The following is an 18,055-nucleotide window of genomic DNA, read 5'->3' on the forward strand; positions in this document are numbered from 1 at the left end:
TTTCAGGAAGCCAGCGATGCTAATTTTTCCGCTTGTCCGTCTCCACGCAGCCTTCCTGCAGGGTCATGCCGAGACGCCCTTGTACCGCTTCTCCATGTCTGATGGAACGCCGGTAACAGCTCAGACCAAGAGCAAACTCTACCGTCACCCCATGAGCAACGAGCCGCAAGGATTCATCTCCACTCACCTGCTCCAGAGGTCAGGAGCTGAAAATGCTCACATAAAGCTCCATTCAGTCGCTGTATCATTTTTCACTGAATTGACTAAAAGCACTTGAGTGCGAGGCAAGTATTCAGTCGATGAAGTAGGAGCTGAAGTGTCTTTTATATCCCGGCATCAGAGAAGTGAGATGCCTCCACACAAGAATCTGTGTTTTTGTTGCTTTTTTACCTTTTGTTAAAGTTCAAGTGTGGTTTAATCAGGAGGATTTTTTTCCCCCTCTTCTTCTGCTCACAGGGAACCAAACGGCTACCGCTCGGCTCAGAGTGGGAACATGATGCCCAACACGATGAGACAGCAGGGCATGGGTGGCCCCCAGATGAACCCCCAGATGAGCATGAACCCCGGTGGAGGGATGGGGGGCATGAGCAGGGGCTTTGGCATGAGCGAGCAAGGCCACATGGGCCATATGGGTCCAATGGGAGGGGGCTCGATGTACGGGGGAGGAGGAAGCGGTGGTGGAGGCAACCGCATGATGCAGATGAATCAAATGGGGCCCATGAATCAGGTGGGGCACATGAACCAGATGAATCAAATGGGCCCCATGAACCACCCGGGCCAAGCCATGCAGCAGCACCCGCAGCAGCCCCCCTTTCAAAGCAGCGGAGGCTTTGGGCTGAGCGGCATGAACAGCCCGTCGGGAAGCCCTAGGATGAGCGGCCCCCAGCAGGGACTGCTGATGTCGCCCCGCAACCGCGGGAGTCCAAAAATGGGCGCTAACCAGTTCTCGCCAGGTGGTGAGTTCGTCATTTCCTCTACTGCACTCTGCCACTAGAGGGCGCTGACTTATTACTTGTTTTCATTTATTTTGAATGTATTAATATAAATTTGATTTTGCAGGTTTACACTCTCCTATGAGTGGCATAGGCAGTGGTTTAGGCAGTGGGGGGAGCGGCACCACCTTCTCCAGCAGCTCCTTAAATGCCCTACAAGCAATCAGTGAAGGAGTTGGGAGCTCCCTCCCCTCCACCCTAACGTCCCCCTCCCCGGTCCTCAAACCGGACAGTTCTCCCAGCATCCATTCTTCCTCCTCCTCATCTCAGCTGACTCAGACAGCCAAGGGGGGCCCGGACGGTTCCAAAAGTCCTGCTGGAGGCTTAGGTCCAGGTCCGGGCGACCACCACCACCCCGTACACCACCACCACCATCTTCAGCATCCACAGGCTGAGAGTTCTGGAGACCGACCGGACAGCCAGGCGACTGCTGCTCCGAAAGAGTCTGGGGAGGGAAGCAGCGAGGCGGGTCTGGCAAGCTCTGAACCCCAGAGGAGGGTACCGGACAGTAAGGGGCACAAGAAGCTGCTGCAGTTACTGACTTCCCCGACCGAGGAGCTGGGAATAGGTGGCAGCGGACCGACAGCGCCCCCCTTGCAACCCCCTCCCACCAGCAGCAACACTCCTGCATCCTCAGACAGTAAGGACCCCACGGGGGGCATGACTAGTCCTTCATCTTCGGGAGTGTCTTCTTCTTCCGCTATTGTCAATCAAGGTCAAGCATCAGCCGTGGCGTCGCTGTCGTCTGCCCACTACACGGGCTCGCTGCAGGAAAAGCACAAGATCCTCCACAAGCTTCTCCAAAACGGCAACACCCCAGACGAGGTCGCCAAAATAACTGCCGAGGCGACGGGAAAAGTAACACTGGGGAGTCAGGAGGGCGGCGAGGGCGGGGCGGCGGGTACGGGGGGAGGGGCCGGGCCAGGCATGACAGAAACGAAGCAGGAGCAGCACAGCCCCAAGAAGGAAAAGACGCACGCCCTCCTCCATTACCTCCTCAACAAGGACGACTCCAAAGAGCCCGCAGACGTCAAACCCAAAATGGAGGAGCTGGATGGGAAGGTGGCTCCGGGGGCTGTTGGCGGACCTGTGAGGGCCGGCCCCGGATCTGGACCCAGCTCTGTCCCAGACCATCCTGAGAGCAAGATCAAATCAGAACCACCTGATGATGTAAGACGTTTGCCAATGATTCTTATTGTAGCCAAACTAAAGGAAGGAAAACATGTAATAAACATTTTTATGATGCAGTTGCACAACCTGGAGTCCATCCTGGGAGTATTGAGTGGTTCGGGCTCTGACCTTTTCCCGGATCAGACTGGAGGTGGAGGGGCCAACGACGCAGGAAACAAACCCCAGGGTTGCCTTGACGACAATCTACGAGGTAAGAGGTTCAAGGACGAACGGCAATAAGAAGTGACATGCCTTCAGGGCAGATATTATAGCATCACACGTGGTTCTATTGGCCGTAAATGCCAACAAACTGGGACACTGCTGAGGTTTCTGAGGTCATTTTTCAAAGCATTTATTGTAAATGTATTCATGTTAATATCAGAATATGTCGACAATACACATTAATAACATTCATTTCTATAAAAAGCATCAAAGGGTCCTGAGATCAGGAATTTAATTCAACTTATGTCTGACCACTTTTATTTAATTTTTCCTTCAGGGAGTCCGGGAATCGGTCCAGGGCCTCAGGGACCCTTCCAGAGGTCCATGTCGATGGATGGTAAGCCTCCAGGTGGGCCTGGAGGAGCGGGTAGACGCCCCATGCTCATCAAACAGGAGAACATGATGGGCAGTCCGGATGGTTACCCTGGAAACATGGGTGTGTGTCGAAGTGACTTCAGTATTTCCTGCACACTTCCTGTCCGCTTCATCTCCATCATACTGACACATCCCTGCTGTTTTGCGTCCCATCAGGCCCGATGGGTAGAGGCATGGTTCCCCAGAGATCTCCGATGGGGGGTTCCGGGGACTGGGGAATGCCCCGCTCCAGTGCCAGCCCGGTGGGATCCATGATGCGCCCAGGTTTGGAGTACACCAACAACAAAGCCATGATGTCCGGGCCGATGGTCGGCCGCTCCAACAGCGTACCAGGTACCAGTTCCATGCTGCAGCGACAGCTCATTGGAGAAACAGACCCAGACCTGACATGTTTCATACGTGTGTGTGTGTGTGTGTGTGTGTGTGTGTATTACACCCCTCATGTATTGTACACTGTGTGTTAAATGAATTGTCTCTGGGGTTTAGGAGGCTCTGCTGACATGGGGATGGGAATGAGCCCTTTCAACCAGCAGGGGCAGCCCAGTCAGTCCCCGTCCTGGTCCGACCCCATGATGGGCATGGAGGGTAACAGGTGAGTCCCTACTTCCCCGTCATCTGCTGTTTCTGCTGAACTTAACACACAGGTGAACGTGACTGTGTGTGGCAGGCGTCAGTTCGGCAACACCTTGGACGACCTCCTGGTTCCTCCCACCACCAGCGAGGGTCAGAGTGACGAGCGGGCGCTGCTGGATCAGCTGGACTCGCTGCTCAACAACACGGACGGCATCGCTCTGGAGGAGATAGACCGAGCCCTGGGCATCCCGGACTTAGTCAGCCAGGTGGGTCATAAGTAATGACTTTTTAGAGAAAAAAAGAAAAAAAAAAGATGGATGATCAGAAATGCTCCTTTGAGTAGTGAAGTAAAAGGAGGAGCGATCAATCTGCCGTTAGATGTTTCACCCGTGACTCATGGTGTTCTTTACCAGAGGGGAGGTAGTTGAGCCCAGAGGACCCATCTGTTTCATTTTCAAAAAGACAATTATAGAAGCACCCAGCTGGAATAAATCAATAAGACTGAGAAGTTTGACATCCTCTTGTCCTCTCCACTCCAGACTCAAGGAGCGGAGCCGCCGATAGAGTCGTTCCCGGGCCAGGACCCGGCCATGGTGCTGGATCAGAAGCCTATCTATGGTCAAGGCTATCCAGGACCCCCTGCCATGCCCATGCAGCCTGGCTACGGAGGGAACCCCATGCAGGGGCAGGCCCCTCAGGGGGGGTTTGGGCCCATGCTCTCTCAGATGGGTCAAGGTGGAAGCTACCCTGGAATGGGTGCAATGGGTGGAATGGGGCACCCGCGGGCTAACATGATGAGACCCCGGATGATGGCCGCCAACAAACCCATGAGGCTCCAGCTACAGCAGAGGCTGCAGGGACAACAGGTACCTTGGTTCTAACCATCATTCTGAGAGGATTACATGTTAATCTGCTCTTAAAAATATCCATAAATGGGAATCTCATTCTGAAATTGGGCATAAAATCCAGCTGCTGGTAAAAAGGCCTAATTTACATTTACATTTGCTCCTTCGTCCTCGTGTTTAATGTTTCTTCTCATTGTCAGTTCATGAACCAGACACGGCAGGGCATGGCCATGAAGATGGAGAACATGGGCAACCCCGGCATGAGACCCGCCATGCAGCCTGGCATGGGTGGCCAGGTACCCTAAATCCCAGCCTTTGTTATGAGGATTGAGTTGTTGATATGTCAGAATAGCTTGGCTTTTAAACTGGACTCTGATGTTATTTTATTATTATTTTTATTGCAAAGAACAGCCTTTGCGTTGCTGTGGTAATGTGTCCGATAGGGGGCGCTGTGCTGCATAGCTGCTTCTTTTAGAAGGTTTAAAAATTAAAAACATGTTAACGAGAATGCTGATTATGCAGCTGGTTTTAATCTCAGACCGTGTGCCCTTTTGAGAAATCCTCACTCCTCTGTTATGGGTGTGTTTTTCCAAATTTTATGTTGTTTTTCACCTTCTGTTCATGCAAACCTGCAGCCGGGCTTCCTCAACGCTCAAATGATGGCGCAGCGCAGCAGGGAGATGGTCACCATGCAGATGAGGAGGCAGCGGATGATGATGCTGATGCAGCAGCAGCAGCAGGCCGGAGCAGCTGCAGGAGGATTCAGTCCGCCTCCAAACGTCACCGCTCCCGGTGGGATGGATAACCCCATGGGAGGGCCCAGCATGGGCCAGCCGGGCCCCCAGCAGTTTGGCTACGGCGGAAACTACGGTGAGTCGTGGAGTCAGGTGCCTGGAAGGCTGTTGCTGCTCCCTGTTGGTGGCTTTGTGTACTGCAGGGTTCGCCTGCCAGGCGTCGGAAGGAAGAACACATTATTTAATGTTTCTCAAACACGTCTTCCTCTCCTCAGGGATGGGTCAGCAGGGAGACCCTTCTTTTGGCCCCTCGGGTGGCAGTCCTCCCAACGCCATGATGCCCGGTCGCATGGGACCTCAAAATCCCATGATGCAACAGCACCCGCAGGGCGGCCCCATGTACCAGGGCACGGATATGAAAGGCTGGGGACAGGGCGGAATGGCGCGCAACAGGTACCACATCAGAAACGACCTTCCTAGGACTTCCTGATGGGCTTTAAACTCATCTTCCTGTCTCTGTCCTTCACCAGCTCATATGCTCAGCAGCAGTTTGGCCAGCAGGGAAATCCAGGCCAGTACGGAGGCATGATGATGAACGGGGGCATGCCACCCAATGGAGGGGGGGGTCACATGGGTCAGATGGGAGGGCAAATGGGGATGAACCCAATGGCGATGGGACGCATGCCTATGGGGCCGGATCAGGTTTGTAACACCGTTTTAATTCCTAGATGTTTTCCCAACAACTTAGGGGTCTTCAGGGTCAATAAAGGACATGAAAGGTCAAAAGGATCAGATGTTTTGGCTGGAGGTTTGACTCTCGCTTTTCTTTCACTGACATGTAGAAATATTGCTGAGCACCAGGAGTCCCGGTGTGATCTCAGACAAAGACGGGACGCGGCTTCAGCCTCGGAGCGGGAGGACCACCGGTGTGTGAGTGTGTGTGGGGGGTGTTTGCTTGTGTAGTGCTGCATTCCCACCAGAAGGGGGCGCGATCTTCCTCTTGGAAGTGGGCAACGAGGGAGCCAGACACGACCTGCGACCACGCGAAGGATTCCTTAATCAAACGCTGACCCGTGGGATTGTTCTCACCTCTGAACTCTCTTGTTGATCAACCTGAGCGACATCTGCGTGACCGTTCCCGCCGCCCAGCCGCACCGCTCAGATGTTGAATGTTGTGACGCCACAGCTCGCGGTCTCGTCCTCCCGGGAACGCCGCTGGGCGGAAGTGCGGCGGAGATCCTCGTTGGCTGATTGCACTTTAAAGAAAAGGCCAACGCGGAGAGGACTGTGGCGATACGGAGGCCTTTCCCCCGAGGAGCTAATGAATAGCAGCAGCATTTACGTTTTCGTTTCCACGCCCGCTTCTCCTCGAATCGAGAAGAGAACCTCTGACGCCTTTGTTCCAAAGCGTGAACCAGTAGAAAGCACAGATTTTAGTCCTTTTTAGCTAAACTTCCAGACGTCTTCTGTCCACAAAGACTCCAGATCATTCCAGGGATGGGATCCGGATCCCTCTCGCCGATCTGTTAGAGGTGAAGCTGATCTCTCGCCCTCAGAATTTAGCCTGCAGATTTCTAGCAATAATCCTTCCTCCTGGTTTTCCTCTGAGAACAAAGCGACGGCACTGCAGTATTAGACGTGATGTCTCTTTCGGGGCTTTTTTTTCCTCCTCTGGTCTGTGAATATGAATTGTAAATAAGCTTCAGATGTACTATATATAAATATCTATATGCTTTTGTAGGTTACATACTGTTTTTTGCACAGATTGTAAGGCTTGATATTTAAAAGTGTAATTTTCTTAATCTGTCATAGGTCGGCTTTTATTTTCAGATACTTTAAGCTGTGTCGGGGAAGGAAGAAGCCTCCTTTTTTTGTAAGCAGTACGTGTAGATTTCCTTTCATACTGTCGCTTCTCCCGGTTTCCTGAGGATGAAGTCTTAGCTGAAGAGGTGCTAGTGTGTGCTTGTTTCAGAATAAATTATTGTTATTTTCTTCTAACAGAAGCGTAAAATATGCCTATTAAACCAGTTTGACACATGATTGTGTTCGGAGAAGCGAACTTCATGCTTCCACGTGTGACTCTTGGGTTCCACTCCTGAGGTTATGTTGTTTCTGCTGACTTCCTGAAGCGGTCCTGCTGTGTTCCCTGTCTGTGCGTGGTTCAGACCCTCGGCCCGTTTCGCTCTGCCTTCGTCTCCCCCGAAGCTCCTGTGGAGGGATCAACCTTGGAACGCGCTCAATCCAAAGATTTTTGTTTCGTCACTCCGGCGGCGGCTCCTGGCGTCACTCAGAGACGAGCCGAGTCGGTTTAAAATGCGTTGATGGCAAAGAGCAGACGCGGGTCTGGTTCTGCTGACGTGGTTCCTGTTTGTTTGTGTCCGTTTGTTTTTCTCCATTTCTGTAGGATTTCTGGCCAGTTGAATTGTGGTGCTGCAAACGGTTATTTCGGAGGAGAATGTCGATTTTTCCAGGATTTTTCCATGATCGTTGTTATTATGTCTCCGAATATTAACTCCTTTTTTTCCTCAAGAGTATAAAAATTTAATCTACAGCTATTTAATTCAATCAAAATTGTCTTTTTTGTTTTAAATGAAATAAAAACGCAGTGAAGGTGAGAGAAAACACACCTGGGAAACTTTATTACAGGATGTACAAAAACATCAGATTTTTTTTGCTTATCATGTTTCTTGATGTTAATATTGATGTAAATACAAATTTATATTTAAACATTACAAAGCCTCTGTTGTCTCTTTGCAGTTCATTCAATTCGATTTAAACAATTTGCCATAATTTGTACTAATAACCTATTAAGGTTCGTATTAAATTGCATGAAACCTGAAGTCGTTTATAATTTTCCAGCATGTTTCTCTCTATATGTTGCTGTAAATTGGTGGGATTGTCCGCTGGAATTTCCCTCCGTCACTTCTTTGGCTCGTCATGTCGCTGAAACCCTTCTCGTGATTCTCCATTTCTTCAGTCCCAGCTAACCTTTAGCTGAAGGGGCAGTTTTCACTTTTATTTTCTCTTAATTCCTCCCCCTTAAGTAAATAACTCTCATTTATTTCCGTGAAGCCTTCTCCACCAATGAGGGGGGCTGAATTTTGAGATTTTAGCTCATGATTAACTGGTCCGGAGCCCTTTAGGGGGCGTGGCCCCGCCGACGGGAAAGACGCACCGTCCGCTGATTGGTGCAGACGAGCGGCAAGACACGCCCACTTGGGGGGGACTCGATTTTTATTTTTTGTTTCGAGACAGGAGACTTGAGGTTTCCAGACACCTGTCAGGAAGACTCTTCCTCCACAGATCCGCATGTGACGCCGCTGGAGGCTGCGTGTTCGGACATGGACGCGCGCTGTCTTTCATTTTAGGAGGACAAACTTCCCGTCTTCCCTTTTGCTTTTGTTTCAATCTCACTCGCATGAGTTCGCCGCTGTTTCGAGGTCAGCTGGTCGGGGTTCCGTTAGAAATAATGCACCCCACCATGGAGAAGGACACCACTTACACCAAGATATTCGTCGGGGGGCTGCCGTACCACACCAACGACGCATCTCTCCGGAAATATTTCGAGAGTTTCGGGGACATCGACGAGGCGGTGGTCATCACCGACAAGCAGACGGGCAAATCCAGAGGATACGGCTTCGTGAGTAAAAACGAAACCCATCTTTTCTGGTGTCGTGGTCAGGGGAGTTTTACGCAACTTCGTGACCCGTCATTTGCGTTATAACGCACACACGCACTTTGTCCCCGCGCCACGCTGCTGTGTCGGTGTGCCAGTCGGTCACATGCCCGGAGCGCGAACAGCAGATCAGTGTGTCATCAATTATCTAAAGTGCCTCAAAGTAGAGACCAAACAGACGCAGAGCAGCTCTGTGTGCACACGCTCCGCCCACACTCCTCCACACGAGCCTCATCTCCTCATTTAATCCCCAAATTAATCTTAAACAGCGTCCTGAGATGGGGACAAAATGGACAAAGTTCGGGGCCAACATATAAGGAAAAATGGAGAGAGAGAGAGCTCTGTGCACAGCTGTAGAAGAGAGAGAGAGAGAGAGAGAGTGTGTGTGTGTGTGTGTGTGTGTGTGTGTGTATAATGCTTGGTCACAGAGGTGTGACATGTCAGTTGGCAGTGCAAGATAAGGCTACAGCAGTTTTAGTTCGACTTCCTCCCTCTCCCTCCCCTCTCCACCTCCTTCATAGAGGTGTGTGTGTGAGTGTGAGTGTGTGTGTGTGTGTGTGTGTGTGAGAGAGAGAGAGAGACAGACAGACAGACAAAAGATAAGAGGAAGAGATGGATTTGTGTTTCGGGTTGATGTGAAGCATGTCAGATTATCTCCAGTCCTCCAGTCACGGGGGAGGGGGGGGGGGGGTTCTTCTGAAACTGTATTTGTGAGCAGCCACCGTTGTATCGACAGGTGACCATGGTGGACAGGGGAGCGGCGGAGCGGGCGTGCAAGGACGCCAACCCCATCATCGACGGCAGGAAGGCCAACGTGAACCTGGCGTATTTGGGCGCGAAGCCTCGCAGCTCGCAGGCGGGTGAGTGTGGGGCCGCAGCCTCGGGGTCGTCTACCGCTGATGTACTTACGTGAAAAGAGGTCAAAGGTCATGACGGACAACTCGTACACACTTTTATAACTATACAGGAAGTAAAAAGAGGCATCAGTCTGGAAGTTGTGGCAAAGGGAAGCCATTTTCAGGAAGTATTCCAGAATATGGCACCAATAGCGCTTGATTACGTCACGGCGAGAGGTCGCATTGCGCAACAACCTTTCTGTTGCTGGTTCGGATCCCCGAGCCTCGCCCGGAGATCTCTGCCCGCCGCATCAAAGGCGACGTTTTGTCAGTTTTGACGCATCCGTCCGATGTTAACGTCACTTCTGCTCCGGATCAGCGTTACAGGAAAGGACGGGCAAAACCACCAACTGGCATCGGGGCCTTTGTTCATCCCTCAGCGCGCTTTCACTTCTTCTTCTGCTGCCCTTTTACGGGGCGGGCCTCGGGTTGTAGCGCGCTAACCGCCGTCACCCCCCATCCTTATCGCACCATCATCTAGGCCTCGGCGGCGGCTTCTGAAGTCTGGAGCCCTGCCGAGCGGAGGTGTAGCTGAGAAACGGCTGATTGTGTGTGTGTGTGTGTGTGCGTGTATGTGTGTGTGTGTGTGTGTTTCAGGCGGTTGCACAAGCAGCTGATGTGAGATGGCAGCGCTCGGTGTTTTGTTATTGTGCGAAACAGAAAAGGAGAGGGGAGGGAGGGAGGGAGGGAGGAAAGGAGGAGTGAGGGAGGGAGGGAGGGAGGGAGGGAGGGAGAAATCCCCAACTCCTCGCTGTCCTGGCGGAGGAGCGCACGCCTGGAGAGGCGAGGAGGAGAGGGGGGAGGAAAGAGGAGTGGGTGGGTGGATCGGTTCCTCCCCTCTTACTCATCCTGATGCTGACTCGGTGAACTCTAGAGGCTCCGAGGTCGCGTTGTTTGTGCACGACTGAGCATCACAGTATTCGTGTGTGTGTGTGTGTGTGTGTGTGTGTGTGGGTGCACCGAGGGAATAACAGGGAGTCTCTGATACGCCCGTATACATGCGACCGTCTGAGCTAATCAAGTCAAAACAAGAGCATATTTATCGTACAGCCAATATCTGAGCTAACTACTAGCATTCCAGGCTATAACGTTTTTTTATACGTCAGAAATGTCGTAATCTGACTCAGGTAAAGTAGCTGTAAAACATGAACAAACAAATATTTGGTAGCGAGACTTGTGCCGGAGGGGTTTTACCCTGTTCAGGATAAAGCTAAAGTTAAAAGGTTAGCATATTATGGGATTTATTCACTGTGTTTACATTATTTCTGCCAATAAATGACGGCCTATATGCAGATACAGAGACATACGGTTCCCTCTCTCTCTCCCTGTGACTGCAGGTCTCTCTGTCGGAGTTCAACAGGTTCATCCCGTTTGGGCTCAGAGGCAGTACGGGTAAGACCCAAAAGAATCAATACCTCTATTTTTATCTTCCTCTCACCTGCAGCTCTCCTCCTCCTCCTCCTCCTCCTCCTCCTCTACAGCACACGTTGCCTTTGATATCTTTCCGCTGCTGTTCTGTTTTTCTCTCTTTCTCGTCGATTAAACACGAGGGAAGCTCAGACGTGGATTTCACAAACATGTGACTCCACCGAAGCGGCGAAGCTGTTTGGCCGCCTCTTTCCTCGCTGCGGATACATTAGCCGCCGCCGACTCCACCCCTCCTCTGTTGCTTTGCACCGAGGCATGCGCTACCTATTTACTTTAGATTCCTGCGATAGGCTGGTCCGTGTCAGCTGCTCATGGAAACCATGGCAACCATTATTATCGCTCCTATTCTCCGTCGCCAAAGCTGCAATTTAAAGATTCGTCACTGTAATTATAGTGAAACATGCAGATCGGGACAAGAGGAAACAGTCACGTGACTCAGTTAGCCTGCTAGCCTGCCAACAACGTTACACAGGCGTAGCACTCGCTGCTGTCCCATGAGACAAGCAGTGCTTTTGCCGTCTGCGCGGTTCGGAAAACATTAACGCGCTCAGAAGGCCGTTGTTGGACCCTCAGCTGGACGGGGGCGGAGATCAATCAGAATCCGTTATGTTGAAGTCACCTGTGCTCACAGCGGAGGATCACAGACGTCTGGGAAAGGCTGCACCTGTGACCCGGAGGTTCTGAGCCGCCTGCGTTTAGCCTCGCGCAGAGATGGCTTTGAACACCCCCCCTCTTTTTCTCGCACCAACTTTCTGTGCGATGGAGTTCTGATCCTGCGGCGACGGACGAGTCCATTAAAAACCGCAGCTCGCCGCGCTGAGTGCTATTAATATTGCAGTCCTCAATTACAGAATGAGTGATGAGGGAATTGAGGCTGACCCAGATGAGTCCGTGAACGAGCGACGATGGCTTGATTGAACGTCTCCCACAGTGAAGACGGATGCTTAAGCTAGGTTCTTCTTCCAGGAAGAATGGCCGCTTTGATGCTGCTTTGATGCTGCTTTGATGCTGCTTTGATGCCCTATAGACTGAGACAAGCAGAGGAAAAGCCACAAAGGAGCATGAAAAACAATCAGCTGCTCGATGGATGGATGAAACAACAGCGTCGTCACCATGGTGGCATAATTCTTTCACGAATACAAAGGTTTGCGTTGCTGTGAACTCTTTTTACTGGCGAAACTCCGAGAGATCAGATTCTTTTCATGGCTCATGGCTGAATAATCACATTTGAGGCTGCGTTTTGTAAGTGTGTCGCAAAACGCCTTAGAAATCACATCATATCTGAACCTGCAAACATTCTGTTGTATAGCTTGTGGAAATAAGCCCCTCCCACCAATGTAGACAGGAAGAGTCCACCTGTCTGAGCGCTAACCACAGACAGAACACGCTTTGTGCGCCCGCAGTTGGATAGAACAGAAGCTCGTTTGCATCGTTAGCAAGATCATTGACGAGCAGTTAAATAACAGCACCAAAAAAAGTTAGAAGTCTCCTGCTCCAAGTTTACTTTTCTTAACGCGCTAATACGATGATAGCCGCCGTGAACATGTAGCTCAGTACGCTACACCGTTAGCACAAAATGGCAGCGCAGGGATTCCAGGTTTGATTCCGTAAGGCTGGAAAGAGGAAATGAGAAACCTGCGTTTATGATAAAGGTTCATATTCTTCAACCTTTACAGGCTGGGTTTCATGCTAAGCTAACATAGCCGTCTGTTGGCATTATTGTTCTTCTACATTTCTGTTTTATGACACTTAAATGGATTGTGACTCAAAGTAGGGCGGACGGGTTTCTCCTCGTTTTTTTGGCGGCGTGGCGCTGCGGGGGGGGGGTAGACGTCCACCACAAATAACAGAGACAAACGCGCTCGCTTTAAGTTTTAGGAGCACAGAGGACAGGCTGATGCCAAATGTTGCTGTAAGGTACAGAGGAAGAGGAGGAAGAGGAGGAAGAGGAGGCGGAGCGTCATTCGGGGGAGGGCGTCTGCCGCCCGAGGCCGTCCGACGGTCGCTGTCACAGTTTGGCAAAATAATTTAAAAAAAATTCTGCTTCAAAGGAGGTTTTTCTGTTTATCTTCCTGAGACAACGAAGGCAGAGGCGGGAGGAAGTGTGGTGAAGGGCACTTCCTGTTGCTACAGTGGAGAGGAGAGGGGGAGGTGATGCACCTGTGGCGCGCTGTGCTGCGGCGCTGTTGATCCACAGACGACTCTTGACGCTTCTTCTTCTATCTCCTCCCCCCAGCGGGGGGCTCCTGTGGTGCCAATTCCTCTCACCTGGGGACCCAATTAGCAGAGACGCTTTTATCTGCTGAAATCAGAAAAATGATTTCTGTTCAATTGCCGCGTTGTTCACAGAAACGCGTGCTTAAGTCCCCCCCCCCCCGAGCCGGCGGGCCGCTTTCACCACTGCGCAACAAGTGAGATGTAAATTTTCCTCGTGTGCTCGTGGTGTCGTGTCGCCAGACGCCTATTTTCTTTTACCCACAATGCTCTGCTCTGCCTGTATTAACATATTAATATAGACGTCTTTCCTGTTGGCTGACATTAGAGCTGACTGTCCAGCGCTGATGTTGGCCTTTCCGTCTCTCACCCTCCCTCAAGCTTTGTGCGTGTGTGTGTGTGTGTGTGTGTGTGTGTGTGTGTGTGTGTCTTCGTCTGAATCACCCGCCTCACATCGCCCATCCGAACCATTAGAGCGCGGCTGGCCTGAGGCTGGAGGGATATGATGGCTGATCCTTCACCTCTCAGCCTCTCTTCCTCCTTCTCTCACTCCCACTCACAACCTTAAAAAAAGCTGCAGATTCTCTTTTTCCCACTCCATCAGTATCTCTTTAATCCCCCCCCCCTCCCCTCCCCTCCCCCCGCCTGTGCCGAGCGAGGACAGTGAGGGGGAGTCGAGAGGAAGCTGGCTGTCAGGGAGGGAATGCAGAGAGGGGAGGTTATTCTGCTCTCGTGGGTCTGTTAGTGAGGATACACTCATGCAGCTGTGCCAATTAGTCTTGCACACACACACTCACACACACACACACACACTACTATTTAACAGGCTTCACTCATGGGCCGAATTGTTTCTTTCAGATTTGCACAGTTTCTTCAAGTGTGCTAACGTGCTAACGTGTAGCGCGGCCGCGGTGCCAATCACCGGGAGCGGGGGGCCACGGTCCGCTCTCATACGGTGCAGCTGTCACATTAGATCCGTCAGTCCGGGCGGCCGTGGGAATGACACTGCACTTCTGCTCTGGGAGACACTGGCGGAGGGGAAATGGGCTGCGGAAGGGTCGCGGCCGTGCGAGCTTCAGCCGCACTTTGATGTGATGCGAGCCGTCTTTGTTCTTCGGGTTTTCTCCCTTTTGATGCCAGTGCTTTGCCCCCCCCAGTCCAAGGAGAATCAGTCCTTCGGCTTTGCTGCATCGAGTTTGTGAGATGATTTCACGCGAGTCATGGCCGACATAAGCAGGCACGGAGGAAGGTTTCTGCCTCGTTTCTACGATTCCGCCCATGAATGCTCAGCTTTTCTCTGCAAAAAGGGAATTTCTTGGGCAGAATGTTTTTAAACATCAAAGCAAAAATGCTCTTAAAGTTAGAGAAACCATTGAGCACGTTGGTTATTATTTAAAATTATTTAAAAGCTCTGCTACCTGCTATGGGACGTGAAGAAGGAGGCATCAGAACTCAAGCTAGTGATTAACAACAGGATTCTTTTGCTTTTCTCCCTGAATTTTGTCTGTCAGGCTCCTTCATGTCTGCTTTCTCCAAGGTTGTTGGAGCCCCTTCAAGGTCCAGGCTTTAAGATTTTTGGCAATGGTGTCAGAACCCAGATAAAACACACATAAGAATGTTTTCATGTCACGCACAATAACCTCAGCTTTAAGATATCTATGTAATATTGACGGGTCCCCCTCCATGGGCGCCGGGCTGCCGCTCGCTGTTGCTAATGTCTAAAACCACCTGCGACATTGAACCGTTGGGATTCCTCAGGGTCGTAAATGTAACACAACGTTTTTAAGTCCTCATGACAGCAGCCCGATGCTCCGGGAGGCGGCGACGCCGCCGCGATGTTTTCCTAAAAGCGCTGAGCGAGCAGTTAGTAGCTAGCGATGACCATAAAGTTTGACACAGCGCGGTGATGAAGTGAGCAGATTATCCCCGACACGCCAGGAAGGAACAGTAAATGATGGTTATCACCCGCTCGTTCCCCTGTTTACAAAGCACGGCTGCTGTTGGCCATAAAACATCGGGGGCGCGACCGAAGTCACACTTCAGGGTGCAGTTGCGACACAGAAAGGTCGCTTTGTTGCAGTCGCTCAGCGACGGACGTAAAACTGTACAAGCAACATAGAAAGGGACAGAAAAAGCGTTTAACTGGCAAAGTGAGGACATTCTCCCAACTATAAAGACTATATAGGTTTTTAGGTTGGAATTGGGTTTAGGGTCCAGGTCAGGATCGGGATCAGGGTCCGGGTCAGGGTCAGGATCGGGATCAGGGTCCAGGTCAGGATCGAGATCAGGATCAGGACCAGGATCAGGATCAGGGTCAGGGGAGTGTATGAGGCCAATTAAAGTTCTTGCAAAAAGAAGTAAGATTGTGTGTGTGTGTGTGTGTGTGTTGTGTATACAGCAGTCTGGGTGTAAACTGTTTGGGGGTAAGCAAGCAGCTGCCGTTGCCGCAGCAACAGGCGACCCGTCCCCTGCTTAGGCGCGGTCCCTTGAGGATTTGGGGTGTAGGCGGCGGTCGCAGGAGCGTTGAACGCCGCCACGTTTAGCAGTGATGTGATCAGCTGCTGCCGGTGCCAGATGGACCCGAGGGAGTTCTGGTTCAGTAGGCGGCCCGAGACGTGAGACATGACGGAGGGCAGAGGAGCCCCTGTCCTGTCCTCATGGCCCCCACTTCCACTATCAACGCTCTCATATGCTGCATCTGTTGTGATGGGTGGTGTGTGTGTGTGTGTGTGTGTGTGTGTGTGTGTGTGTGTGTGTGCGTGTGTGTGACACCTCAACAAAGATGTAAGACTAACAGGGACTATGACTTGTCCCTGGTTTGTCTCTGTTTTGTCCCTGTTTTGTCCCTGTTTTGTCCCTGGTTTGTCCCTGGTTTGTCCCTGGTTTGTCCCTGGTTTGTCCTTTTATAATATGTTTGCGTCAACACAGAACAGCCGACTGTTTTGTATTTCCTCTGAGTTTTCATGAATTAAATATCCAGAATAGAATAAAATAAAAAAAGTGAATGTCAGTGATGAGAAATGCCTCACAAAATGTCTCCAGAGTCCTTCAGAGTCCTAAAAATATCCGTCTGTTATCCGACCCTGTGTGTTTGGACCCTGGGACGGGCGTCCCCGTCTGTTAACGGCTGTGCGGCTAAATAGAGTCATAATATTGACGCCTAAACACAGAAGCAGCGCTGCTTCCTGGATCGTCCCAACGATGGGGCGCGGTCGTCTTGACTCCTAAAGGTGTGTTCCGTGTTTAACGTGCCTGTTGTTGGTTCTCTGCCCAGCCTGGCCCAGCAGTACGTCTACCCTCAGACCTTCCTCCAGCCCAGCCTGGTGCTGCAGTCCCAGCTCAGCCCCACCGTGGCGGCGCTCGCCTCCCCTTACCTGGACCACGGCTCCGCCTACGGCCACTTCACCACATCGGGCCTGGAGCAGTACCCTTACGTCCAGTCACCGACGCTCGCCGGGGGCTACCTCAGCTACAGCTTCTCCCCCAGCGCCCCCGCCCTGGCGGCGTCCCCGGCCCCCACGGCCGCCATCCATCCGCCTCTGGCCACGGCCGTGAGTGGCGGCCCGCAGGCCTTCCTCCACTACCCTCTGCACCAGGCCGACCGCATGCAGTGACGGGTCCTGGCTCTGCTGGAACTGCTGATGGGGGGAAAAGAAACAAACAAACAAACGTCCTGACCTCCGACATCGAGCTGTGACATCATCAGGATGAGACAGCGGGAGTGTGATGCGATCAAAGGGCTTTCAGAGGACACACTCATCCTTCTTTAATTAATTGTTGAGCAGATAATGAAAATGTGGTCAGAAAATGTTCTGAATGTTTCCGTAAGGAGTCGGGACGTCGCTCTCCTACACGTGAGCGGCGGCGCTGCAGACCCGTGAGGGTCGGACAGGCGGCGGATGAGCGGCGGCGGCGCTCGGAGGATGGACGGGTTAGCTTCTCTCTCCCAGGTTACCCAGGTCTCTCTGATCCTGGGTCAGTTCTTGTCGGCCATCTTGTTTGCGGCTTCATCTGGCCCCTGCGTTTTGCTGCCGGCGGCTGGAGTCACCACAGATCCGGAGAATATGGCAGCAGAACTCGAGGGATGGCAGAAAAAAATGGATTCTCTTTCAGTTTTAACACCTGCAGGTGCTTATCAGGCACTTTTTTATGTCACTTTTTCTGTTTTTTATGAGGCCTAAATGACAGATTCCTCCTGACAGATCATGTGTCTGGCTGTATTTCTACATGGATGATGTCACAGTACACGTGTGAGCGTATTTGTTGTCAGTTTCCTGGTTTTTGTGATGAACTGTGAACTGGATCAGGGGGCAGGACGCAGTGGCGGCGCTCTCACGTTCAGAGACCATCCATGCACAACGTTGGAAGAACACATATGCAAATAAAAATAAACAAATGCTTCCAAAACATGTCTCAGCTGGGGGGTTTACACTCTCTGGGGAGGCAAAAGGTGCCATTTTCCTGCACAGCTACTCATATATGAGAGATTATCCAAAGAACATCCCGTTTTCTAATATTTATCTGTAAAATGAGTCATTCCTAAGTCTAAAACACTGAGTTTTTTGGATCACAACATAAAATATTCTCCATTGTGATCTATTTCAGCATCAAAAACCACAAAAAGATTAAAAAACAAATGGGTGTATTATCAGGAATGAGTGCAGTAAACATGATTTGAGGACTATTTTCAGCTGCGGATTGATACACAATTTCCTATATGAGATGATGAGATTTTGAGCTGGATGCGTTTATTTGTCTTTGTTTTCCTGAAATGTTTCATTTAAATGTTCTAACATGGGTTCATCTCGCCCCCTACTGGTCAGAATAATCCACTGCAGCTCAGGTGTCCAGACAAGAAAATGGGCACATTTTTCTCTTTATTTTCATTGAAATGTTTATTGAAACACCGTTTTGCTCCCAAATAAGGATC

At 51.2% G+C, this 18,055-nt stretch overlaps 2 protein-coding genes across 2 annotated transcripts in view; both read left to right on the forward strand.

The window, feature by feature from the left end:
• The window catches only part of LOC101068454 (nuclear receptor coactivator 3), a 32,360-nt gene extending 24,720 nt beyond the window's left edge, over positions 1–7,640 (forward strand). The window contains exons 10-23 of the mRNA XM_011602610.2: positions 51–198; positions 457–956; positions 1,060–2,162; positions 2,241–2,373; positions 2,662–2,820; positions 2,916–3,092; positions 3,246–3,351; positions 3,427–3,598; positions 3,872–4,198; positions 4,378–4,473; positions 4,813–5,047; positions 5,187–5,364; positions 5,442–5,613; positions 5,754–7,640. Coding sequence (XP_011600912.2) covers positions 51–198; positions 457–956; positions 1,060–2,162; positions 2,241–2,373; positions 2,662–2,820; positions 2,916–3,092; positions 3,246–3,351; positions 3,427–3,598; positions 3,872–4,198; positions 4,378–4,473; positions 4,813–5,047; positions 5,187–5,364; positions 5,442–5,613; positions 5,754–5,765 — 3,518 coding nt within the window. The 3' untranslated portion in view covers positions 5,766–7,640. The remainder of the gene's footprint in view (positions 1–50; positions 199–456; positions 957–1,059; positions 2,163–2,240; positions 2,374–2,661; positions 2,821–2,915; positions 3,093–3,245; positions 3,352–3,426; positions 3,599–3,871; positions 4,199–4,377; positions 4,474–4,812; positions 5,048–5,186; positions 5,365–5,441; positions 5,614–5,753) is intronic.
• A 511-nt stretch (positions 7,641–8,151) lies between these two features.
• On the forward strand, positions 8,152–17,532 carry rbm38 (RNA binding motif protein 38). Its single transcript, XM_003963432.3, has 4 exons — positions 8,152–8,551; positions 9,324–9,447; positions 10,821–10,875; positions 16,400–17,532. The coding sequence occupies exons 1-4, from the start codon at positions 8,330–8,332 to the stop codon at positions 16,737–16,739; spliced, it is 741 nt and encodes a 246-aa protein (XP_003963481.1). The 5' UTR covers positions 8,152–8,329; the 3' UTR covers positions 16,740–17,532.
• The last annotated feature ends 523 nt before the right edge of the window (positions 17,533–18,055 follow it).

The sequence above is a fragment of the Takifugu rubripes genome, chromosome 3 (assembly GCF_901000725.2).
Source record: "Takifugu rubripes chromosome 3, fTakRub1.2, whole genome shotgun sequence".
NCBI lineage: Eukaryota > Metazoa > Chordata > Actinopteri > Tetraodontiformes > Tetraodontidae > Takifugu > Takifugu rubripes.